The following is a 26,955-nucleotide window of genomic DNA, read 5'->3' as shown; positions in this document are numbered from 1 at the left end:
GTTTTTAATTGTTGTATGTGTTTCAGTACCATCTGTATAACACACAGAAGCAGCAGTTGTGTGTGCACTCAGACCTCTGAGTCCAAAGAGCAGCTGCTGTACAAATTCATAAGGGTGGGAAAGAACACTGACAAGTGCTCCAAAGGCTATCTACAGTTGATTGAGGAACCTGAGAGATACAATTCACAGGGTTATCTTTGTCCTCAAGGAAACAATGCAGTGACAGTAGGGCAGTGATTGGTCTACTGAAAAGACAGCTGTGGTTGTTGTTGTTGGACCAGTTTCAAAATTTGCAGAAGTTTAACGACTATAAGGCAAGATTTTTGTTTGTTATTGGTCCTCAAGAAATAATGATCTCTTACCCCCAAACAAAAGTTTGAGAGGGCAAAGGTCAAGCATCAGTTTATGTCAGCATCCATGCATTTGGCTCTATACAAAATTACAATAGTTGTTTCCAAAGAAACAGTTAACAGTACAATGTACATTTTAAAAATAACAAATCCACAAAAGAGAGATCCCGATGCATTTCTGTTTTCGAAAAATTACGTAGGCATCAAATAAAAACAAATGAATACAGACATAACTGATAGACTTTCAAAACAATTCTATGTCTTTTATGTACTGAAATGACGGCTGACCACAGACAACATGAGTGATATAGACAGTAAAAATTAAGTGCACATGGATCAGAAGGTTGGGATTTTCTGCTTGGCCAGCTAAACGTCAAGGAGGACACTGAAAGACAGAGTCAAAGATAAGGTCAGAGGGGCATCTCACAATAGCCAACTCCAAATAAGGGACCAAGTTCAGGTGCTGATGATGCTCTGCCAATCTCTCCCCCACTGTTTCTACATGTGCCTGCTCCCTCCTGTTTAGAGAAGCCTATTGTTGCCACATGCCTCCACCCTTTTGGCCAGTTTTCCTTTAACAAAACTCTGGTGTGGTGGGAGTCAGTTGATGCTCTGTCCATATTGGGATGGACCATCCCCTACAAAAAGGGTGAATCAACCATGGCCTTGACAGCAGATACAGCAAAGACCAACCTAAAGGTAAGTATTCAATCTGCTGCTACAGAGAGGAGCAGACAAACAGATGGATAGATAGACAGATAAATATATAGAGAGAGAGTTGGAGGAGAAAAGCAAGAATGATAGCTACATGTAAATGGATGGGCAGACATTTGAGTGGATGGCTACAGTCAGAGACAGACACATGGATCTGTTCAGTTAGCATTCTGTGCAAGGACTCAAAGTGTACCTGCAGCACTGCTGCTGTAACACTGTGTGATCTGATTGCTTCTTGTTTGTTCACTTACAGCAAGTGACATCATATCTGCGTAACAGACCGACTGAGGCTTGACGCAAACAAGGTGAGATTTACAACTGAAAATCACAACACAATAGTCAAGTCAAGTTTATTTATATAGCGCATTTCATACACAGGGATAATTCAATGCGCTTCACATAAGCGCATACAACAATGGGTTGTATTTCTCCTGAAACCTGAGAGGTCTGAAGGGTGTGTACTGGTAGACCATGTCTGATAGGTAATTTTGTCCAGTTCTATTTAGTGGTTTATAAACAAGCAATTCTGTGACTTACTGGAAGCCAGTGTAGGGACAGACTGTAGGTGTTGGAATAGTGTGGTCAGTTCTTTTTTAGTGAGTAATGTATTTTGTATCACCTGAAACAGTTTGATAGTCTTTAGAAAGGCCTGTGAAAAGCTTATTGCAGTAATCAAACCTGCCGGAGGTGATGAATGAGTTTTTCAAAATCATGTTTTGACATCAGAACTCTCAGTTTGGCAATGTTTTTGAAGTGGCAAAAAGCTGATTTAGTTATTGCTTTCATGTGGCTGTTAAAAGTTTGATCACTGTCAAGTGGCAACCCTAAGTCTTTCCTTCTTTTTACAAAATATAATAAAATAATAAAATAATACAATTATGAGACATCCATTTGATAATTTGATCAATATACTGAGGAAGAGATTCAAGAGGACCATAGTCATTAGGGGTAAATTTGGGTGTCATCAGCATAGCTATGAGGAAATCAAACTGTTCTTGAAGATTTCCCCAAGTTGAATAATAGTGGCTCCAAGATAGGCCCCTGGGGAACACCACAGGTCAAGGACGTTGGTGTTGAGGTACAGTACAGTTGCTGATGTTAACAAAGAAGATCCTCTGTTGTAGGTAGATTTTGAGCCAATTGATTACTTTACCTGTAAATCCAACCCAGTGTTCTAGTCTGTGTAGCAATATATTGTGATCAACAGTGTAAAAGGCTGCACTAAAGTATAATAACACTACATGTAGGAGTGATATTTTAAGATTAAGATTTAAGGTAAAACGCGGCCTCAGTGGACAGCCCAGGCTCCAAAAACGGCAACAAAAATAACCTGGTCCAGCCTGGACCATAAAATCATAACAAAGTGTTCCAGTCAATCACAGACGCAATTGCACAGGAGGGAGAGGGAGGGAGTAGCGAGCTAGCTGTATATAAGTATAAGTATAAGTATGTATCTTGAGTATGCCATTTAAAACTTTAATAAGAGCTGTTTCAGTGCTGTTTTTTTTGGCCTGAAAACCTGACTGAAGGTAATCAAAATACCCACTTGATATTGGGAAGGTTATTAGTTGATTAAAGGCTGTTGTCAATAATTATGACAACAAATGGTAGATTGGATATGGGCTTGTAATTGTTTAGCATGGAGTCATCAAGATTATTCTTCTTGAGAAGGGGCTTTGGAACAGCCATTATTAGGGACCTAGGAAAAGTGCCAGACAGCAATGATACACTTAAAATAGAAAGCACCTATGCTGCTATGAGATGAAAAACAGATTTAAAAAAAATGGTAGGTGTAGTGTCTAAGCCAAATCTGGAAGAGTTGAAGTCTATCAAGCTTAACTCTGACATCATAGCCAATGTCTGGATAGGTTTTAGAGCAGAGGTCTCCAACCTTTTATCCTCCAAGATCTACTTTGACCAGAGCTTTTATGTTAGTAGTAGCATGTGATGTATTCACATAGCTGATCTCCACCCAAAACTGCTGAATAAGATTTGTATGCTTTTTAAGGGTTCCTTTCAACTCATTTACCTTCTCTCTTTGTAGACTGTGAATTTGATTTCATAGGAATTTTAACATGTTTTCCCAAGTGACTGGGTTATCAGATTTACAGTATGAACATCTTCCTCAGACCTTTTGGAGAGCTACTTAGAAACAGGCTGGGAGCTAATGGTAGCTCGCGAGCTACCTGTTGGAGACCCCTGTTTTAGTACCAATAACTAAACCTTAATCATGAAACCAAGATACGTAGAACCTACTGGCTGTGGTTTATATTTTTGACCATTTTAACCTTTATGACCACACTTTTACTATAATATCTTATTTTAAACCAGGCAAACTTCACCAATCTGATTTTCCTGATCCACTTAATACATTTCAAATCTAAATATAAAACAACTCTCAACAACACTCATAGTATTGGACAAAGGACTAAAGGTCTGCCTGTCACATGGTAGTCTTAGGATTTAAAATTTAACTTTTTTGCCTATTCTGACTTCTCAGTGCTCTACATGTTGCTGTACAGTAATTTCCTGTGTATTAGCCGCATTGTGTATAAGCCACAGGGCAGTGTTTTATGCAAGTTAAAAGAAACAAAACCATATTAATACCATATTAACTGCCCCCATGTATTAACCTCATAGCTGAAGAAATTTTGCAAAATCAACGTATAAGCCGTGGCTAATAGTCTTCATCCATAAGGTCTCATGTTTTAGGAATTAATTAGTTCATATCATTTACATTGCAGACTTCACCATGGGTGATGCGGTGATGGCAGAGTTTGGGGGGGCGGCTTCTTTTCTGAGGAAGTCTGATATGGAGCGTCTGGAGGCCCAGACTCGCCCCTTTGACATTAAGAGGGCCTGCTTCGTGGTGGACCCTGAAGTTGAATTTGTGAAGGGCGTCGTCCAAAGCAGAGACGGTGACAAAGTCACTGTTCTTACTGAGTTTGATAAGGTAATGTATGGCAAATACTGTACATTTTAAACCTATTTCAGAGCTTTTACTTATTGACCTTACTGAATCACTTGCATTCTTATATATTTTCCCATTTAGTTTTTTTTTTAAAGAACTTACTGACAGCTAACTATATAAATGCAATTTTACGTTTTTTTAAGTTTTTTATACATTTCTTGGACTTGATTTGTGTTGAGCTGCTTAGATTTATAGCAAATATGTTACACAAAGATGAAGGAGAAAAAATTCTACAGAGACTGATTTTGCTTGTTATCACACAGACTGTCACTGTGAAAGAGGCAGATGTCCACCAACAGAACCCGCCAAAGTATGATAAAATTGAGGACATGGCGATGTTCACCTTCCTGCATGAGCCTGCTGTGCTGTTTAACCTCAAAGAGCGTTACGCAGCCTGGATGATCTATGTGAGTATAAACATGAGGCTCTGACCCATAGTAGCAAAAACAAATGTCCAAAATACCATATATTTATTTTTATAGACTTACCGGTACTCTGTTGCCTCAGTTGTTTTTCATAATCAATAGTATGTTCATTTGTACAGACCTACTCTGGGTTGTTCTGTGTCACTGTCAATCCCTACAAGTGGTTGCCAGTGTACGACAAGCAAGTCGTCGCTGCTTACAGAGGCAAGAAGAGGAGTGAAGCTCCTCCCCACATCTTCTCCATCTCTGACAATGCTTACCAGTACATGCTGACAGGTAAAGATATTCTGTTCAAGCAACCGCCTTAGCACTAAATGCGTATGCAGTATATTGAAAATTGATGACAAGGGGTCATCAACAATTCATAATGTTGAATTAAAATTAACAGCATTAATCATTATTATAACATATATTATTGGTTTTATATTGACATTTCACGCTTGTACATTACACAGACAGAGAGAACCAATCTGTCCTTATCACGTGAGTATAATTCAGTCTTTGATTCTAAATTTCTTGTTAACTTGCTGATGAGGGAGTGAACCTTTACATACTTTCATTTCCACCAACAGTGGAGAATCTGGTGCCGGAAAGACTGTGAACACCAAAAGGGTCATCCAGTACTTTGCTAGCATTGCAGCCTCTGGAAAGAAGGACCCCTCTCAGGAGAAAAAGGTAAATCACCTCAATGTGTGCTGGACATAATTTCCACTCCGGAGGCGTCTCCAAGTAACATGATTTCACCAGACTTACTTTGATAAAAGTGTCTGGGCACTCACAATTGGGAAATGTTTCCAACTTTAGCATCGTAATGACATTGATCAGTGATTCCTAACGTTATTTCCTACTTTGCCTAACCTCTACAAACTGCTAATAAATCACATTGGCAGTGAGGAAATAATGTATTTACCTTTGCTATATACACTGGATTAATGGGGTGTGGAGGAGGGGTAATGGAGTGTGTGTGTGTGTGGGAGGGGGATGATGAAATGGATCACACAAATATATTATTTCCTCACTGCCAATGTGGTTTATTAGCAGTTTGTAGAGGTTAGGCAAAGTAGGAAATAACGTCAGGAATCACTGATCAATGTGATGTCACCCCCCCCCCCCCCCCCCACACACACACACACACACACACTTACACACCATTACACCATACATCCCCAAACACACACACCATACCCACCCACACACAACATCCCCCATCCCCCCACGCACACTCAGGTATACCCCCATCCCCCACACACCCCATTATCCCCCCCCCACCCCCACACACACACACAAGCATTTCATTACTTATAATTCCTTTTATGAGTACATGACAATAAAACTACTTGACTTGACTTACATATTCTTCAAACTGCAAATTTTTGATGCAGGTATGGCTATTACCTTTTACCAAAGCCTTTTACTACACTTTTGATTACAAAATTAACATCATCCCCTCTCGCCGTTCATTGATCTGCCATCATGGTGGCTGAGGGAAACATAAACACATTGAAAGGAGCCAAACTAGTATCTCAGTAAAATGAAAATGAGCGGAGATGCTAGGTTGGTGGGGCCAGGCCAGTCTCCAAGACCTGGCATTTGAAAGGTGAGTTGATATATTGTGTTATATTTTGCCAGGGCACACTGGAAGATCAAATCATCCAGTGTAATCCTGCTCTGGAGGCTTTTGGTAACGCCAAGACCATCAGAAATGACAACTCCTCCCGATTCGTAAGCCCTCTATTGATTTTCAAATCGTTATCAACTCAAAATCCACTTTTCTATCACTGCCATGTTTAATTTTTATGTGTCACTCATGCTAGGGTAAATTCATCCGTATCCACTTCGGTGTGAGCGGCAAGCTGGCATCAGCAGATATTGAGACCTGTAAGTAAATAAGCCCTTTTTGATTGCCTTCATCTGTGGAGCCCGAATGTATGGCTTGAAAATTATTCAATCCCCCAGATCTTTTGGAGAAGTCCCGTGTCACTTTTCAGCTCAAGGCTGAGAGAGACTACCACATCTTCTATCAGATCCTGTCCCAACAGAAACCGGAGCTGTTGGGTGAGAAATGCATGTATATCTCTAGGCATTTGTTTGTGGGCATGAATGTGCAATAAGTGTCTACGTATTTGTTTCCTTAGCTCAGTTACAGTAGTGTTACTTAACCTTTGGTCTTGCTTTCTTCAGAGATGTTGCTGATCACCTCCAACCCCTATGACTACGCGTTCATCTCCCAAGGACAGACACAAGTAGCCTCTATTGTTGATGCTGATGAGCTGGTGGCTACTGATGTGAGTCGGCCTGCTTTCACTTTCTCATATACTCATAGAGAGGTACTTGGGCGATATTTGATTTGAAATATTTGATTTATTACAGGAAGCCTTTGATGTGCTGGGCTTTACTCAAGAGGAGAAGAACGGTATTTACAAGCTGACTGGTGCCATTATGCACTATGGCAACATGAAGTTCAAGCAGAAGCAGAGAGAGGAGCAGGCAGAAGCTGATGGCACTGAGGGTGTGTATTCATTTTTCATGTTGGATGTAATACCCACGTTATAGTTAAAAATGGGTAGAGAGGTGTAACTGTGAGGTTTTCACTACAGATGCTGACAAAGTCGCTTACCTCATGGGTTTGAACTCTGCTGACCTCATCAAGGGTCTGTGTCACCCAAGGGTCAAAGTAGGAAACGAGTGGGTCACCAAAGGACAGAATGTAAATCAGGTAATATCAGAATTCAGAATCAGAGCTCTTGTGATATTATGGTATTATAAATATTTATAGTAGTAAACTACACTGAGTCACTAATGTGTTATGTACAAGGTATAGCTATTAAATAACAGGGCTGTTATAAACCCATGCATGTATAACAATTTACTGGTAAGTGTTTAATTTTATACTATCATTATTACAGCTGCTACACCTCATCCATTGGCATTTTCCATGTTATGCATTTCCCCCTTCATCTTTAGGTGTACTACTCTATTGGAGCCCTGTCCAAGTCAGTGTATGAGAAGATGTTCAACTGGATGGTTGTCAAAATCAACATGACCTTGGAAACCAAACAGCCTCGCCAGCACTTCATTGGTGTGCTGGATATTGCTGGATTTGAGATTTTTGATGTGAGTCTTAAAGCTAAGACAAACACCATAATTTTAAGCAAAATATATAATATTAACAAAATCCCTATTCTCTTTCAGTTCAACACCTTTGAGCAACTGTGCATCAACTTCACTAATGAGAAGCTGCAGCAGTTCTTCAACCACCACATGTTTGTGCTGGAGCAAGAGGAGTACAAGAAGGAGGGCATTGAGTGGACGTTTATTGACTTTGGCATGGACTTGGCCGCCTGCATCGAGCTCATTGAGAAAGTAAGTGAAACATATTATTTACTTATTTCTCACTCACAGTTTTCTTTGACCACATAGATCACTACACTATTTTATTACTTGTCTGGTTGTAAAATGTTTTACATAGATCACTACATGGACCAACACTTTTGTGTTACTTGTCTTTAATAAATTAAATAAAAATGTTTTAATGTTGAATATTTCATATTCTTTTCTCCCTAGCCCATGGGTATCATGTCTATCCTTGAAGAGGAGTGCATGTTCCCCAAGGCCAGTGATTCAACATTCAAAGCTAAGCTTTATGACAACCACTTGGGCAAAAATGCCTGCTTCCAGAAGCCAAGGATTGTCAAGGGGAAACCAGAGGCCCATTTCTCCCTGGTTCACTATGCTGGCACTGTTGATTATAACATTGGCAACTGGCTGGTGAAGAACAAAGACCCTCTCAATGAGACTGTGGTCGGACTCTTTCAGAAGTCAAATCTTAAGATGTTGTGTGCTCTCTTCGCCAACTATGCTGGTGCTGATGCAGGTATTCTGTAAATATCTTACAAACTAATCCTGTGACATTAATGAATTAACATCATGTTTATGTGAAGATCTGATGAACATGTGATATTTTAATAGCCGCTGAGTCTGGTGGTGGTGGTGGCAAGAAGAAGAAGGGTTCTTCTTTCCAGACTGTATCTGCCCTTCACAGGGTAAGTGTGACAGGTTAAATTAACATACTAAAGTGAAGGCATTTATTAGTACCACATATCTTTCTTTTAAGTATATATAGATCAATACGCCTACTGGGATTCTGTGCAATCCTATTTGTTTTTATTTAAATGGCTGAACAACAGGAGAATCTGAACAAGTTGATGACCAACTTGAGGTCAACTCACCCCCACTTTGTGCGCTGCATCATCCCCAACGAGACCAAGACTCCTGGGGCCATGGAGAATCCTCTGGTCATGCACCAGCTGCGCTGTAACGGTGTGCTGGAAGGTATCAGGATCTGCAGAAAGGGCTTCCCCAACAGGATCCAGTATGCAGACTTCAAACAGAGGTAAAATCTGTTATGTTTTGTCCTAATAATTATATATTTCTCACAACAGTATTGGAAGAATACGTCTACACCAGGACTATTTTAACCTCTTCAGATACCGTATCCTGAATCCTGCAGCTGTCCCTGAAGGACAGTTCATTGACAACAAGAAAGGAGCAGAAAAACTGCTGGGATCCTTGGATATTGACCATGAGCAGTACAGATTCGGACACACTAAGGTGCTTTATAGTATAATGTTCCCATAATCCTTCCATGATAGAGCAAACACTGTGTGACAATCTGAAACTTTCTGAGGTATCTGTGTGTATGTCATATGTTTTGGTAGTTGAGGATTTCAGCTATACTTGTATAGTAAAATAGACTGTTATACGTTACCTGTTTTGACGCTTATCAGGTGTTCTTCAAAGCTGGTCTCCTGGGTGTCCTTGAGGAGATGAGAGACGACCGTCTCGCTCTTATCATCACTGGTCTACAGTCTAGTGCCCGTGGAATGATTGCCAGGATTGAGTTCAAGAAAATTGTAGAACGCAGGTAAGAATAACCTCTAAAAAAATAACAAATGGTATATAATATCAGTGGTACTAGGCACTCATTTGTACACATTAGAGTTATCCAATACCATACACAGATACAATGTATTGGTAACACTGCATTAATAACCATATGTTTTAAATTTATTTTTGATTGAAAATAATTTCCTGTTATACATTAATTTCATATTTATATTACGTTATTTTACATTACACTATCACTTTAATAACCACAACACATCATGGAAATAAAAACCTCTCTTCAAATTTGTTGAACATTGATAGTAATTACTATTTTAAAAGGTAGAAATACTGCCTACTCTTCAGAAGGAATCATCAGAGAAAGACTAATTTCAGCACAAATTATATTACAGGGATGCACTGCTGGTGATCCAGTGGAACGTCCGTGCATTCATGGGTGTCAAGAATTGGCCCTGGATGAAGATGTTCTTCAAGATCAAGCCCCTTTTGAAATCTGCTGATGCTGAGAAAGAGATGGCCAACATGAAGGAAGAATTCTTGAAGCTGAAGGAGGCCTATGCAAAATCTGAGGCTCGTAGAAAAGAGCTGGAGGAGAAAATGGTTTCTATTATCCAAGAGAAGAATGACCTGCAACTTCAAGTCCAGACTGTGAGTACACTAAACAATTTCACCAGCTAAAATGTATTAGTTGGTGAAAGATCTACTGATTTGAATTTAACTAATATTCAAAAGCACATGCAAATATGTCGGATATAGTACTAGTATATTTTATTTGGTAGCTTTAATCTATCAATCTACAATCTTTTCTTCATCCTAGGAACAAGACAGTCTTTGTGATGCTGAGGAGCGATGTGAAGGTCTGATCAAAAGCAAGATCCAGCTTGAGGCCAAATCCAAGGAGCTGGCTGAGAGACTAGAAGATGAAGAGGAGATGAATTCAGAGCTGACTGCAAAGAAGAGGAAGTTGGAGGATGAGTGCTCTGAGCTCAAGAAGGACATTGATGATCTGGAGCTCACACTGGCTAAAGTGGAGAAAGAGAAACATGCCACTGAGAATAAGGTCAGCAGGACTGAAAATCTTTCTAATCACCAAAGAAAATGTTCAAGTAATGAAGTCAAGGATACAAGGAGGTTTATTTGTCACATACATAGAAATACTAACGTAAAGCATGTAGTGAAATTCCGTTTGGTGTTCAGCTTTTTCTGTGCAAGTGTGAAGAAGTCAAGTGATCGAGTAATCAAGTAATCGTTTGACAATGGTCTACTTTACTTTTAGGTTAAAAACCTGACTGAGGAGATGGCAGCTCTTGATGAAATCATTGCCAAGCTGACTAAGGAGAAGAAAGCACTGCAGGAGGCTCACCAGCAAACGTTGGATGACCTTCAGAGTGAGGAGGACAAAGTCAACACTTTGACTAAGGCCAAAACCAAGTTGGAACAGCAAGTTGATGATGTAGGAAATACTAACAGGAACCTATGTCTCACTGCGTTAAATTAATGAAGACACTTACATAATTCCTTTTTTTTAATCTTCAATAGCTTGAAGGGTCCCTGGAACAGGAAAAGAAACTGAGGATGGATCTTGAGAGAGCTAAAAGAAAGCTTGAGGGTGACTTAAAGTTGACCCAGGAAAGTCTTATGGACTTGGAGAATGACAAACAGCAGCTTGAAGAGCGGATGAAGAAGTATGTACAAATCATCTATAATAAATAATAATTATACAGAGAAAAGATATATTCATGCCATTGATATTTTGCACTGGCCTGTTTTAACAAATCCTGTTTTAACACAGGAAAGACTTTGAGATCAGTCAACTTAATAGCAAGATTGAAGATGAACAAGCTATGGGTGCCCAGCTCCAGAAGAAACTGAAGGAGCTGCAGGTAAATTAAAAATAAAAATTGATAGGATAAAGAAAAATGTAAAAAATACATGTACTGTATGTTTCTCACAAGACAAAACGTTTTGAAAAATCTTACTATTTTACTATCCTTAGGCCCGCATTGAGGAGCTGGAGGAAGAGCTGGAGGCTGAGAGAGCTGCCCGAGCCAAAGTAGAGAAGCAGAGGGCAGACCTGGCCAGAGAGCTGGAGGAGATCAGTGAGAGGCTGGAGGAGGCTGGAGGTGCCACTGCTGCCCAGATAGAGATGAACAAGAAGAGGGAGGCTGAGTTCCAGAAGCTGCGCAGAGACCTTGAAGAGTCCACTCTGCAACATGAGGCCACTGCCTCCACACTGAGGAAGAAGCATGCAGACAGTGTAGCTGACCTCGGGGAGCAGATTGACAACCTTCAGAGAGTGAAACAAAAGCTTGAGAAGGAGAAGAGTGAGCTCCGTCTGGAGTTGGACGATGTAGTCTCCAACATGGAGCAGGTCTCCAAGGCCAAGGTTTGTACAAAATAGCTAAAGGCAGAACCTGTATAATGGTTGTCACTGAATTCTCTATACTGACAACAGTTTTCAAGAAATAGTATGTGAAAACAATGTTTTATTATTTTGTCAGACAAACTTGGAGAAGATGTGCAGAACACTGGAGGACCAGATGACTGAATACAGAACAAAGGCTGAGGAAGGCCAGCGCTCCATCAATGACTTCACCATGCAGAAAGCCAAGCTTCAAACTGAAAATGGTAAGTCAAAATGGTAAAACAACTTAGTGATTTGATACACGTATCAAGAAAAAAAGAAGAAAAGAAACAATATCATTGAAAATGTATATTCTGTTCATCAAGGTGAGCTTACAAGACAGCTGGAAGAGAAAGACTCACTTGTTTCTCAACTGACAAGAGGCAAACAGTCCTACACGCAGCAGGTTGAGGATCTCAAGAGGCAACTTGAGGAGGAAGTGAAGGTATTCATAACTGACTTGCAGAAGTCTTTTAATCGTTACTCTACAGCTATAATATACATATCTGATGGACTTGTATCTGATACTATCCACAGGCCAAGAATGCATTAGCCCATGCAGTGCAGTCTTCTCGCCATGATGCTGACCTCCTGAGGGAGCAGTATGAGGAGGAGCAGGAGGCCAAGGCTGAGCTGCAGCGCAGTCTCTCCAAGGCCAACTCTGAGGTGGCTCAGTGGAGAACCAAGTACGAGACTGATGCCATCCAGAGGACTGAGGAGCTGGAAGATGCCAAGTAAGGCCCCCTGAACTGACTGTATGAATTGTTTAAAATCAATGATTAGATATGGCATGCACATGTCAATTTCATTTTTTTTTTTTCCTCAGGAAAAAACTTGCTCAGCGTCTGCAAGATGCAGAGGAAGCTGTGGAGGCTGTCAATGCCAAATGCTCCTCCCTGGAGAAAACTAAGCATAGACTGCAGAATGAGATTGAAGATCTCATGGTAGATGTGGAGAGATCCAATGCTGCTGCTGCTGCTCTAGACAAGAGACAAAGAAACTTTGATAAGGTAAAAAAACCAAATGGTCAATACACCATTGTCAATATGCCTTAACACGGTTTTCAGACATGGACTTAAAGATTTTCGCCTTAACAGGTCTTGTCTGAGTGGAAACAGAAGTTTGAGGAGTCCCAGACTGAGCTGGAGAGTTCCCAGAAAGAGACCAGATCTCTTGGCACTGAGCTCTTCAAACTCAAGAACTCTTATGAGGAATCTTTGGATCACCTTGAGACCATGAAGAGGGAGAACAAAAATCTCCAAGGTCTGTTTGATCCTCCCTTAAGACAAACCTTATATGATTGTTTAAGTGACACAACAAATGATCACACAACTAACTACTGTTGGTCTGCTTTCCAGAGGAAATTTCTGATCTCACGGAGCAACTTGGTGAGACTGGAAAGAGCATTCATGAGCTTGAGAAGGTCAGGAAGACACTTGAGCAAGAAAAGGCAGAGATCCAGACTGCCCTAGAGGAAGCTGAGGTACATTCATGAAGATCAAAATAATTAGAAAACTAGTTTCCCTCATTCCAAGATAGCATAAGATGCTTGTGTTTACAGAAGTATATAACTAAGTAGATTATCCTGTTCCTATATCTCCACAGGGTACCCTTGAACATGAGGAGGGTAAGATACTCAGAGCTCAGCTGGAGTTCAATCAGGTGAAAGCTGACATTGAGCGTAAACTTGCTGAGAAGGATGAGGAAATGGAGCAGGCCAAGAGGAACCAGCAGAGAGTGGTGGATACCCTGCAGACCTCCCTGGAGTCTGAGACTCGCAGCAGGAATGAGGCTCTCAGGATCAAGAAGAAGATGGAGGGAGACCTCAATGAGATGGAGATCCAGCTCAGCCAGGCCAACAGGCAGGCATCTGAGGCCCAGAAGCAGCTCAAGGGTCTCCATGGACATCTGAAGGTAAAACAATGCAGCACAGAGCTCCATAATCCCATTGACTGTCAAGAAATCACTAACTGCATACTGTAGGTCTTATAGGAGTGCATTCCTACACCTGACGTGTGAAATATTCACCCTGTGAAAAGGCAGTCTCTCCGTTTTACTAAATAGTGCGCTCATTTCACTAAATTGTGCGCTCATTTCACTAAATTGTGCCCTCAATTTAGTAAATTGTGTGCATGTTTTACCAAATTGTGAGCACAATTCACTAAATTGTGCGCACGTTTTACTAAATAGTGCAGTCAAGAGGTCTAACCTGACCTGACCATAGGTCTAAATCTGACGTAACAGCTAATATTCACCTCTATCACTTTTTGCCCATACCCTACCAAAGATTTCCCTCATATATTTTTCCATCTTCTCTATTCACTTACTGGTAGTGGTGCATGTAGTCAAAGGTATCTTTAAAATAACCCATATACAGTATTAGCATATACCCCATACATCCATTTTGTCTGAAAAGTGCAACTTTGCTTTTTATTTCTGCTCTAGGTTAACTAACTTTTTGAATAAATAGCTGAATACAGAGAAATACAAGTTTGCATATTTAACATGTGTACATTGTAGGATGCTCAACTGCAATTGGATGACGCTCTACGTAATAATGATGATCTCAAAGAGAACACTGCTATTGTGGAGAGACGCAGCAATCTGCTGCAGGCTGAATTGGATGAGCTGAGGTCCCTGATGGAGCAGACTGAGAGAGGCCGGAAACTGGCTGAACAGGAGCTGCTGGACGTCAGTGAGAGGGTGCAGCTGCTGCACTCTCAGGTAAAATCTTAAATATAGTGTTTTTCAGATTTATTCATATGACTCAGACCATTGTTAACATTTCTGTCTTCCCACATAGAACACCAGCCTGCTGAACCAGAAGAAGAAGCTGGAGGGTGATACATCCCAGCTGCAGAATGAAGTAGAGGAGGCTGTGCAGGAGTGCCGGAATGCTGAGGAAAAGGCCAAGAAGGCCATCACTGATGCTGCAATGATGGCAGAGGAGCTGAAGAAGGAGCAGGACACCAGTTCTCACCTGGAGCGCATGAAGAAGAACATGGAGCAGACCATCAAGGACCTGCAGCACCGTCTGGATGAAGCTGAACAAATCGCCATGAAGGGTGGCAAGAAGCAGATCCAGAAGTTGGAGTCCAGGGTAAATGCTGTGTTTTTGCTAAAGAGCTTTTTCTAATAATCAGTGCTCAACTAGATATAATTACAGGTAGATATATCACCATTTTTTCCAATATTTGCTTTATTTGTCAACATTTAGGTGAGAGAGCTGGAAAGTGAGGTGGAAATAGAGCAACGGAAGGCCAGTGATTCTGTCAAAGGAATCCGTAAATATGAGCGCCGCATCAAGGAGCTCACCTACCAGGTATATTAAATTATACCATCCTAAAAATACTTTTTTATAATACATAATGCTAAATGATAAAATTCACCCACCTCTCCCATCTGTAGACTGAGGAGGACAAAAAGAATTTGAGCCGTCTTCAGGATCTGGTGGACAAACTGCAGCTGAAGGTCAAGTCCTACAAGAGAACATCAGAGGAGGCTGTAAGTGAACATTCTCTTCTCCTTAGTTTTTCCTTCTCTTCCTTGTTTTATCTATTATCAAAGTCTTTTAATCTATTAACTGCTGAACATGCAACTAAACAATAAACTAAAAACACTTCATTTGTGTGCACATTTCAGGAAGAGCAGGCCAATAGCAACCTGGGCAAGTTCCGCAAGCTGCAGCATGAGCTGGATGAGGCTGAGGAGAGAGCTGATATAGCTGAGTCTCAAGTTAACAAAATGAGAGCCAAGAGCCGTGATACTGGTGGCAAGGTGAGAGCAACAGTTGCCACTGTATTGAATATGAATATATTAATATCATTGTCATGACCAGCATACACATATTTCTATAATACATTGCACTATATTTGCAGCCTTTAGCAGTACTAAGCTCTCCCACAGTGACTATGAAATCATTCATAATCATGTCAAGTCAAGCCTACTTTATTTATAAAGCGCATTTCATACACAGAGGTCATTCAATATGCTTTACATAAACACAAGCAAACAGAAATAGCTAATAAAAGCATATAAGGGCAATAGTCTAGTAGAATAGTTTAAAAAATAAAGAATAATAATATAAAAAAGAAAACATAAAACACACAAGGTAATGGTAAGTCATGTCAACATCAAGGCTCAAAATTAGCCCTAGCCACCAGTGAAATGCTGGTAAAACGTGAAAGTGGCTGGTAGATTATTTTGACCCCTGTCAATCAAATTTATCCACATGTTGCTGAAATATTTTTTTTTGCTGTACCACAGAAAGGAGTCGCTGAAGAGTGAAGCTCTCATGATGGACATGTCTGAAAAGTTCTTGTTTGCTGTGTCTTAGTTTTCAGTATGGAATGCATTCCAATACAATCACTTAAAAAGTGTTTCTGTTGTTTGTATGTTCATAAGATACTTGCATGTAACATTCATCAAGGACCCCACCTATACATTCACAGCAGGCCTTCAGAGAACAAGACACATAACTCAAAAATCCTACTTATTCAGTACTAAGTACTACTACATTCACCTGGGACAAATATGGCAAAGATACAATCAACCATCACCCTCTAGACAACATGCATGCTCTCTCTCTCTCTCTCTCTCTCACACACACACACACACACACACACACACACACACACACACACACACACAAACCTTATGTTGAAAGGTCACAGGTTTTTAAAGGTACACTGTGCAAGATTTTTACCTTAATACACAAAGCCAATTTGATGGTAAATAAACTTGTAGTAGGGGAATCGTTCACCTAGCATGATTACCATAGAGCATAGCCGTAGCAGGTCGCTACCGAGAGAATCAGCAATGCAACTTCAAGAATTGCCGACCCGAAGAAATCTAATTAGAATCGTGAAACATTACCTTGTCAGTAGATATAGCAATTTGGAGATAGTTTTTGCCTGTTGTTAGTCCTATGCCTAAAGCATTTTCATTGTGTACAGGGGGGACAAGCCATGAGAAGTAGGCTATTTACAACGGCAAAATAATATATCGTGACTCTAAGGGGAGCTCTACAGTCGCCAAAAATACCTGAAACTGCATAGTACACCTTTAAAAGATGTGAGATCCAGCTCCCAACCGCCAGCTTTTTTCAGTCTCTCAAATATAAAGTGCAAAATGCACAAGTAGCCTTGGCATAGTGCATCTAGCTACAGTGCCCTTACCACAGTCAAGCTCAAGTTGCCACGGGGACCTGGGTTGTTTCCCGATCCCACCTGATCCCGCCTTCAAATGTGTTTGTAGACAGAGAATAACTGCAATAGGAATGTAAGTCAACTGTAAACATACATTACCGTGGCAATGATAAACGACTATGACAGAAATGTCAGACTTGGCAGTTGTCATCCACACATCAAGCTAATTCAATTAAAGATAAAATAAAAAGAATATACAGTATTTTACGATCAGCTTTGGTGAATTCAAAACCTGTCTGTAAACTTTCCGTAACAATCCATACTATCATTATTAAGACCTTGACTTACAACTGTTATCTAGGCTATTAACCTTGAGATAGTGGCCATCCCTGAGCAAGCAATGATGTTCAGGTTGTGTCCCTTATCTTCTGATGATATCTGTGATGTAGGAGCGCTTTTTAAGGGCTGCAACAGACAGAAAAAGCAAGCCATTATAATACATCATACATCTTTTAAAACACAATTAATATATAACAAATAATATTCAATACAATATTAATGCCCTGTATTGAAGCAGCTGCTCATTGCAGTCTTGTCAAGTTGCTGGATGCAGTTTAAATGCATGTAGCCAACGGAGATTCGCTTAGACTGGACTGAAACACAAGGGTCTTTGGAATGTCTTGGACATAGTCCTAAGACTGACATCACCTTCTACGGTTTCTACCAATAGCAGGCTCAGAAGAGCAAGTATGGCATGGCAAGGAGCATTATGGGCTTTTTTAATGGGGGTTAAGTCTGCTTTTGTTCTTACACCTCTAGTCTCCATTACTACTGAGGCCAAGGAGAGGTTACAGCTCCCTGACCTCTCGCTAGCTTGAGGAATCTGGTCATGCATTCTAGTGCTCATATAAAAGGAGCTATATAGAGAAGTGGGAGAGTGGGTGTCCAGTCTCCAAACATATTAAAATGTGCATTGCATCATGTACATCATGTATATGCATCTAAGATGTCGTATTGGTTAATACTGTACAGCAGTGTTACTAATTATATTGGGGATATACAAAGACCCCCCCCCCCCACACACACACACAATTGTATCTACTGTATATATTCAACAGGGAGAAATGATACGTTTTATGGTCTTATGGGCCCCCACCATCGACTTCAAGGCAGCGCCACCTGGAAGGCACTGGAGTTAGATCCCTTCAAGTTGACGGTAGCAGCGCTGCCGTAAAATCTACGGAGGGGGCCCAAAAGACCACCTAGCAAACGATAACAGGTGTGGGATAATGATGTCTGAAATACCACAACATTTCTAACGTTGGGAACGCAAGTTAATGCGAGGGTATGCAAAAGTATTGTGAAGGAATGCAGAAGAAGCTCAAAATAGGTACTGTTGGTGAATAGTAATGGTCATATAGTTTTACATTTATATCGCCCATCACTACTGTCAAACAAATGCAGTGGAGTAGAAAGTACATTATTTTCCACTGTAATGGAGTGTAATGTAACCTGCATTGTTGTTGACCATGCATTCTAGCCACACAGGGAGGTGGGCGTACTATAGCAAGTAGGCTTAAACCCATGAGTTAGTGGAGATATAAAATGGAAAAACTCCAGGTATAGGCACACAAGGACCTCAAAATGTTTTAGTATGTATAGTACTGGAATAAATGTACTGTACGTTGTACCACTGAGTAGGAGTATTGCTGTTCTTTAAGGAAAATAATACCACAGATATTTTTGTTGTTTTGTTTGCTTTTATGCTATTAATATCCAATCACAATAGGTTTGAAAAAACATGTTAAAACAAATCTGTTCTATTACATTCTTGAAATTATATGTTTATTACTGAACACTCTAACCACTGGTTCGAGCATGAGATTTTTACATGCAATTATAAACTTTACTTAGTGTGGGAATAACTATCACAAGTCTGCTTAAGTGATAAAAGGGTGAAAGGTCTTTAGAAATGATAATAAAACAATAATAATATTTTTAAAAATACTGCAAATTTAATAATACAAATAACATGTCATACTATTTTAAAAAGACTGAAGACATAAACTATAAACAAATTACCACAGTCAAATCAAGAACATTATATCACAGCACGTTTAATATAGTGAAGCTCTGCTACACTGACCTGATATTAAGTGAGCCCATCTGGTACGGGGTAAAAAGAATAAGAATCTCTACACGTCCTTGTGATTGTCTTAGGCTGATCCTACACTGAAATGTCTGTCCATTGAAATGAATGCTCTGTCTCCTCAGAGTGTCTCAAGGTGATGCTGAGGGTGACTGGTCACAGAGGAGGAGTCTATTGGCTGTAACAGCTGTTCCACTAAGACTCTCCAAGGAGATGACAAGGTGACACCTGTTGTGCTCCCCTTCACAACGCAGCTCTCAACACACACGCATACACACATCCAAGAATTTCACAGGGTTATCTTTGTACTCAAGGACAAAGGGAAGGAGACATTCATGTGCATCATAAACAAAACAGCACTAAGTCACTTTCTTAACAACTTTGGCTACAAGGCAACAGGGCCTCACTGTGTTCTATCTCACAAATTGCAGCATCCCATAAACACCACTGTACCCTAAACAATGCTGAAACCACACCACTTGACACATATTTGTAAAATGAATGTAAAAAATGTTGCAGTTAGAAATATACTGATACAGCAGTTTCATATAGAAACCACACATCTGGTCTGATAACAGTAAAATGACTCGGTAAGCATAAAACATTAACATTACCATCTGCTGGGATTCAGCATCCCTGTTGCATTGCAGTGTCTGTTAAGTGTTAACCCTGCTCTATTTTCAGGGCTTTCTCACTTTCTCACGTTTAGTTATAAGTATTTATCCTGGTCATTGTGCCATTCACACATGCTATATATTGTTTTTTTTTTTTTTTTCAGCAGAGTCTAGGCTATCCAGATCTGCCACCATCTAATATAATGCTACATAATACATAATACTTGCATTGATTTGATTTCACTTTTTGAAATGTATTTCATGACAGCAAGCTGCCAGCTGGACATGAATTTTATGGGTGTGTAAGGCAGACTGTCTTGAATCTGGCAATATAAGAACCATGGTGGATGGACAGTCTGGGGCTGAGCAATTTACAGAAATATGTGGTGTGTGCCTTACAGAAATAAATGCCATTTTTTTAATTTAGTGATGAAAAAATGTGATCAGTGTCTACTATCACTATGACCTTTCTGCGCTCCACATCTGTGACACAAACTGATCTGACCTGACTTGACCTCAGCATGTGTAGTAGCCTGTGTGTGTACTCATGACGATTCTCTGCTCAACACCTTTTTACTGCATTGCAATTAACAAAGTAAAGGCAAAAAAAGTGTTTCTTTGTCAAAGTGGGATGCCATGTGAGCCTTGAATTGGATACCATGCAGGAATTTGCTAGGATCTTAAACCGGATTATGAACATGCTTTTCCAGGGAGAAACACAGGAAAACATATGAAGTTATAGCTCAACCTACCCAACAGATTATGTCAGATTATGAACATGCTTTGCCATAGAGAAACACACAAAAACGTTGGGTAGGTTAAGCTATATGAAGTTATTATTTTGCTGTCACTTCGTCAGTTTTTATAACGTGATCCCTTTGCCGCAGAAGGATGTACTTGGTATCAATGGATAGCTCTGTCTCCTCTTTTATGTGACATGCGTGCCATATCTATCCAATCATTCGCGGGTAATTCAAATAAGAGCAATGGGTGCCCAGGTGAACGCAGAGTGGTATAAACTGTGAATATGATGCAATTTGATTTAATTTCATGATTTTTTTAAATTTAATTTAACAGAGAAGAATGGTGTAGTTTTTTGACACACTTTGTGTCAATAGGCGCGTAAGGGTTAATGAGTACGCCTACATTTTTCCAACACATTAAACAAAAGATATCATGCAATATATAATTACAAACCCTCTTCAGTTAGATGTATCTATTTCATGTAGTAGCAGTCAAAATAAAGGTGCTTACAGTACTCTACAGCATCAGCAGCTGAGCCGGCAAAGCCAAGTTCACTTGGTTGAATGGTAATGCTGTGGTTCTTTGTGAGGGGTCAAAGGTCACTTTTTCACAATAGGAGACCATGAAACAAACCTAGTGAGATAAAAAATTTAAAAATAATTAAAAAACAGTGTCTTACACCACCATGAGTATGCATTGAATAGAAAGTTACTGAAAACTGTACTGTAAATTCAACAACACTGAACTTATTATGGCCAGGCCAAATACTGTATGCTTATAGCCTAGAAATCTAGACGCGCCCCTAGCGGCAGCAAATTATATTTGCTGCCAGGGCTAGTCTAGCAACTCTCTGTTGGCTTGTAAGCTCCAGAAATTGAAACTCAATCAGGCCAATGAAATCGTGTATAGAGTCGTTAGGTGGGCTTAACATAATGATTGATGGCAGAGTTGCAACGGTTTGGCTTGAATTCCCTGCTACTTGAAAACAAATAAGATGGATGTGATGAACAGTGTGACACGAGTTAAGCTTTTATTAAGTTGGCAAACGTTTGAACTAGCCAACTAGCTCCGCTGGTGGGAAACGCATGGGTCTCATAGCGCTGCCGCTGTCCTATTGCGTGCAGAGGGGATATTTGAAAGACAACTGATTATCCCGCCCCTCGGACTGAGCACTGCGAACGGTGAGTGCCCAGACCCTACATTTTAATGTGGGTCTGGCTCATCAGGCTAGTATGCTTATGGTCCTTAGCAAACAAATTCCCACAGGATTACTACTTCTCTGTCCCTCTTCCATGGGTTAGTCTTTGAATTTATGTGGACATGGATAGAGAAACAAGCTCATGCATAGACAAGTAAACTTTATGATGCATTCAGAATCCAGACATCTTATCCCAGTGGGCTTGAGCAGGGTGTCACAGGAGTCTGTGTAGCCACCTGCCACAGCAAGTCCTCCCATCCCAATAATATCAATCCTCCAAGAGAGTATGTTGTGATGACCTCCCGGCAGTAGTGGTGATGGCTCTTGGCAGCTGACTGGTCCCCATAAGGGTCACACAAGAGATGGAATGGCATATCTAACATCCCACAGCTATCTAATTAAGGATTTGGGAGAATAGAGGTTGCGTATCCTGTGACCTCAAATGTCCCACAGTGGGTGAAGAAAAATCACTCTCACTCTTAGGCCATCACAGTCACATTAACCGAACCTTGTGGGTGGCTTCACACTTTCTTTGGTGTGTAAACATGTCTTGACCCCAAGTCAAGTTGCTTAACAGTGTAAGACCCAGTGGCCTATGGCTAAACACCTCCTTGATGTCTTGGTGCAAACAGCTGAACTACTGTTTGTACTGTAGATGGATATCAGAGAGGTTAGGGGCCACATACCTAGTAGACTTAATGGTGATTTCAACATCCATGTCAATAAGACCATTGATGCTAAAGCCAGTAAGTTCCTTAATGTATTGGACAGTTCAGACCTAAAGCATATTACAGGGTTCACCCATTTTCCAAAATGGCCACCATGAAAAACTCTAAAAATTGGTTTGTTGTACAGTATTGACAAAGGAAATTATGATACAGCCATGAAATTTGGCAGGTATGTGCTTAAGACCAACACAATACATTCTAACTGATTTTCCAGTTTAAATGACGGCCATTTTCCAAGATGGCCACCAAAAAATACCATAGAAATGGATTTGTTGCACAGAATTGATCAAGCAAGTTATTATACAAGCATGAATTTTGGCATGAATGTGCTAAAAAAACAATACAATCAAATCTACCTGTAACGATCCTGTGTTCCCTGTCCCTCCTTTGTTTACTTCCTGTCAGCCATGTGCTCCTTTGTTTGTCTTGCCATGTCCCAGTTCCCTGTGTCTCCGCCCCTCACCTGTTTGTCATTATTAGTCTGCTCATTTAATTATGATTTCCAGCCCTGTGTTCACCTGTCTCTCGTTTTACCTTGTTTCGTGTCCACCTGTGCCTTGTTAAGTCCCTGTGTATTTAAACCCTCTGTCTCCCCTCAGTCCCCTGTCGGTCTTTGATGTTGTTTCGTGGTTGTAGTGTGCATTTTGTATTAAAGATTCCTGTTCTGACGTTTACGTGTGCCTCGATCGCTACTTGCCCTGCGCCTCGGTCCAGCTCTCCATACTGCAACCCTGACAGAAAGACCGACCGACAAGCATGGAAGAAGGCAAGTTTTTTGATTTTAATTCTGACTTGCCACTGCACCTAATGCCCTGGGAGCTGTTCTGGGAGGATGAAGAGGAGGGGGAAACCTCTGAGGATGACTGGTCCTCTGAGGAGGAGGGACCAGGCCCCTCTCCAGTCCCAACTCCCCAACGCCCTGGGCCTGCAGTTCTTCCGGTAGCTCCCGCTCCAGCCCCGATTCCGGTGCCAGCCCCGCGCTCTCAGGCACCTCCGAGTTCCAGTCCCGAGTCCCTGCGCTCTGAAGCGCCTCCGAGTTCCAGTCCCGAGTCCCCGCGCTCTGAAGCGCCTCCGAGTTCTAGTCCCGATTCCCCGCGCTCTGAAGCGCCTCCGAGTTCCAGTCCCGAGTCCCCGCGCTCTGAAGCGCCTCCGAGTTCCAGTCCCGAGTCCCCGCGCTCTGAAGCGCCTCCGAGTTCCAGTCCCGAGTCCCCGCGCTCTGAAGCGCCTCCGAGTTCTAGTCCCGAGTCCCCGCGCTCTGAAGCGCCTCCGAGTTCTAGTCCCGAGTCCCCGCGCTCTGAAGCGCCTCCGAGTTCTAGTCCCGAGTCCCCGCGCTCTGAAGCGCCTCCGAGTTCTAGTCCCGAGTCCCCGCGCTCTGAAGCGCCTCCGAGTTCTAGTCCCGAGTCCCCGCGCTCTGAAGCGCCTCCGAGTTCTAGTCCCGAGTCCCCGCGCTCTGAAGCGCCTCCGAGTTCTAGTCCCGAGTCCCCGCGCTCTGAAGCGCCTCCGGCTCCAGTCCCGATTCTGGCTCCAGCCCCGGTCCCGATTCCGGCTCCAGCCCCAGTCCCGATTCCGGTTCCAGCTCCCTCTCCAGCCCCGAATCAGACTCCTACACTGGCTCAGGCTCCAGTCCCAACTCCGACTCCAGCTCCAGTCCCGACTCTGGCTCCAGTCGCGGTTTCGACTCCGGCTCCAGTCGCGGTTTCGACTCCGGCTCCAGCTCCCGCTCCTGATCCAGCTCCCGATCCAGCCCTGATTCAGACTCCTGCGCCGGCTCCCGCTCCAGCCCCGATTCTGGCTCCAGCCCCGATTCCGGCTCCAGCCCTGATTCCGGCCCCAGCCCTGATTCCAGCTCAAGCCCTGATTCCAGCTCCAGCTCAAGCTCTGATTCCGGCTCCAGCTTCAGTCCCGACTCAGGTTCCAGTCCCGACTCAGGTTCCAGTCCCGACTCAGGTTCCAGTCCCGACTCAGGTTCCAGTCCCGACTCAGGTTCTAGTCCCGACTCCGGTTCCAGCTCCCTCTCCATCCCTGAGTCAAGCTCCTGTGCCAGCTCGTGCTCCAGTTCTGACTCCGGCTCCCATGACTCCAGTCCCGGCTCCGCCTCCCGCGTCGAGTCCGGCTCCTGCTCCGGCTCCGCCTCCCGCGCCGGCTCCTGCTCCAGCTCCGCCGGCAGCGCCTCCTGCTCCAGCTCCGCAGAGTCCGGCTCCGGCTCCGAGCCCGGCTTCTGCTCCGGCTCCTGCACCGGCTCCTCCGGCTCCTGCTCCCGCTCCTCCGAGTCCAGCTCCCGCTCCGCCGAGTCCGGCTCCTGCTCCGGCTCCGCCTCCCGCGCCGAGTCCTGCTCCTGCTCTGGCTCCGCCGAGTCTAGCTCCTGCTCCTGCTCCGGCTCCTCCGAGTCCGGCTCCTGCTCCGGCTCCTCCGAGTCCGGCTCCTGCTCCGGCTCCTCCGAGTCCGGCTCCTGCTCCGGCTCCGCCGAGTCCGGCTCCTGCTCCGGCTCCGGCTCCTGCGCCGAGTCCGGCTCCTGCTCCTGCGCCGAGTCCGGCTCCTGCGCCGAGTCCGGCTCCAGTCCCCGCTCTGGCTCCAGCACCCGCTCCTGTCCTGGGTTTGACTCTGGCTCCGGCTCCAGGCCAGGCTCCGGCTCCAGTACCCCCTCCGGCTCCAGGCCTGGCTCCAGTCCCTACTCCGGTGCCTGCAGCCCAGTCGCCTGAAACGCAGTCCCTGACCGGCCATCCGCCCGGCCGCCTGCCTGAACCGCCGTCCCTGACCGGCCATCCACCCGGCCGTCCGCCCGGCCGCCTGCCTGAACTGCCGTCCCTGACCGGCCGTCCGCCCGGCCGCCCGCCTGAACCGCCGTCCCTGTCCGGCCGCCCGCCTGAACCGCCGTCCCTGTCCGGCCGCCCGCCTGGCCCTCCTGCCTTTGGCCCCCTCCACCCACCCTGCTTGGACTTCTTTTTTTTCTGTTGGGCCGTCTGGAATCCGGCCCTTAAAGGGGGGGGTACTGTAACGATCCTGTGTTCCCTGTCCCTCCTTTGTTTACTTCCTGTCAGCCATGTGCTCCTTTGTTTGTCTTGCCATGTCCCAGTTCCCTGTGTCTCCGCCCCTCACCTGTTTGTCATTATTAGTCTGCTCATTTAATTATGATTTCCAGCCCTGTGTTCACCTGTCTCTCGTTTTACCTTGTTTCGTGTCCACCTGTGCCTTGTTAAGTCCCTGTGTATTTAAACCCTCTGTCTCCCCTCAGTCCCCTGTCGGTCTTTAATGTTGTTTCGTGGTTGTAGTGTGCATTTTGTATTAAAGATTCCTGTTCTGACGTTTACGTGTGCCTCGATCGCTACTTGCCCTGCGCCTCGGTCCAGCTCTCCATACTGCAACCCTGACACTACCTGACTTGCCACTTGAAATGGAAGCCATTTTACAATATGGCCGCCAAAAGACTGAATGTAGCCCAGAAGTGAGCAAGAAAATGATGATACAAGTATGTAATTTTGTGTGTTTGTGCTAAAGAGCAATATAATGAAATCCACCTCATTTGCACCTTTTTCGCATGCCCAAATTTCCGTCAATGATTCCCGGGACACTGAAAGACCGGGGTACACAAAGCTTGGTGGGCATGTAACCCCACATGGATAGCATGGAACCATTGTTTTTTCGTTTTGATCTGTAGCCCCCCCGCTGGACTGGACCCCCCGAAAGGAGGGTAGGGCAGACACAGTTTTCTATGAATATCTCGAGAACCGTAGGGTTTAGGAGGACCATTTATTTTTTGTATGTTGATCTCAAGGGGCCATGTCAACTCATTACATAACCACTCATTTCATGTATAGCGCCACCTAGTTAAACACAAAAAAGTAAAAATGAGGTGTTGTAATCGCAGGTATCTGTGACCTAACATAGTCAAAACTGCACGAAATTGGAAGTGTAGGATCATTATGACACCCTCTGTATGCACGCCAAGTTTTGTGGAATTCCGTTCATGGGGGGCCACACAATAAATTCATTTATGTTACTATACACCAACTGGCCTGTAGGTGGCCGGAGACAGTTTTCTGTGAATATCTCGAGAACCGTAGGGCCTAGGAGGTCCACCTTTTTTATGTTGGTCTTAAGGGGGCACGTCAACCCATCCCATTACCACTTATTTCATGTATAGCGCCACCTAGTTAAAAATTAGAAAGCAAAAAAGTAGGTGTTTTCACCACAATATCTATGGCTGACAAGGTCAAAACTGCACGAAATTAAAAGTGTAGGATCATTATGACACCCTCCGAATGCATGCCAAGTTTTGTGTACTTTCGTTCATGGGGGGCCTTACAATAAAATAATTTATGTGTACATTTAGTGACGTACACCAACAAGGATTCCCGGGACACTGAAAGACTGGGGTACACAAAACTTGGTGGGCATATACCCCCACATGGATAGCATGGAACCGTCATTTTTCGTTTTGATCTGTAGCCCCCCCGCTGGACTGGACCCCCCGAAAGGAGGGTAGGGCAGACACAGTTCTCTGTGAATATCTTGAGAACTGTAGGGCATAGGATGACCATTTTTTTCAAGCACGCACACACACACACACACACACACACACACACACACACACACACTCACACACACA

At 43.0% G+C, this 26,955-nt stretch overlaps 1 protein-coding gene across 1 annotated transcript; it reads left to right on the top strand.

Moving 5' to 3' along the window:
- The first annotated feature begins 977 nt into the window (after nucleotides 1–977).
- LOC143130961 (myosin-7-like) lies at nucleotides 978–16,148 on the top strand. The gene is made up of 39 exons (XM_076290294.1): nucleotides 978–1,049; nucleotides 1,318–1,369; nucleotides 3,809–4,017; nucleotides 4,299–4,442; nucleotides 4,580–4,736; nucleotides 4,916–4,943; nucleotides 5,033–5,135; nucleotides 6,090–6,182; nucleotides 6,275–6,338; nucleotides 6,417–6,515; nucleotides 6,642–6,745; nucleotides 6,831–6,969; nucleotides 7,058–7,176; nucleotides 7,425–7,574; nucleotides 7,653–7,823; nucleotides 8,025–8,334; nucleotides 8,430–8,503; nucleotides 8,648–8,853; nucleotides 8,948–9,071; nucleotides 9,248–9,384; nucleotides 9,758–10,013; nucleotides 10,183–10,425; nucleotides 10,642–10,818; nucleotides 10,905–11,050; nucleotides 11,158–11,248; nucleotides 11,362–11,751; nucleotides 11,867–11,993; nucleotides 12,096–12,214; nucleotides 12,307–12,503; nucleotides 12,596–12,779; nucleotides 12,867–13,032; nucleotides 13,128–13,252; nucleotides 13,375–13,683; nucleotides 14,290–14,493; nucleotides 14,573–14,869; nucleotides 14,987–15,091; nucleotides 15,178–15,273; nucleotides 15,412–15,546; nucleotides 16,036–16,148. Exons 3-39 carry the CDS (start codon nucleotides 3,817–3,819, stop codon nucleotides 16,054–16,056), a joined length of 5,811 nt encoding a protein of 1,936 aa, XP_076146409.1. The 5' UTR covers nucleotides 978–1,049; nucleotides 1,318–1,369; nucleotides 3,809–3,816; the 3' UTR covers nucleotides 16,057–16,148.
- The last annotated feature ends 10,807 nt before the right edge of the window (nucleotides 16,149–26,955 follow it).

The sequence above is a fragment of the Alosa pseudoharengus genome, unplaced genomic scaffold, assembly GCF_046254945.1.
Source record: "Alosa pseudoharengus isolate Yale_2024_CS ecotype anadromous, Long Island Sound unplaced genomic scaffold, YU_APseudo_1.1 YU_APseudo_1.1_scf_18, whole genome shotgun sequence".
NCBI classification, from domain to species: Eukaryota; Metazoa; Chordata; class Actinopteri; order Clupeiformes; family Clupeidae; genus Alosa; species Alosa pseudoharengus.
This window is presented reverse-complemented; position numbering and strand designations above follow the sequence as displayed.

Bases quoted from the DNA above. Each gene is read 5' to 3' on its own strand.
- LOC143130961 (XM_076290294.1), top strand. From the start codon at position 3,817: ATGGGTGATGCGGTGATGGCAGAGTTTGGGGGGGCGGCTTCTTTTCTG. The intron at 4,737-4,915 runs GTAAAGATATTC...TACATTACACAG, and splicing joins TTACCAGTACATGCTGACAG to ACAGAGAGAACCAATCTGTC. The intron at 10,819-10,904 runs GTAGGAAATACT...AATCTTCAATAG, and splicing joins TGGAACAGCAAGTTGATGAT to CTTGAAGGGTCCCTGGAACA.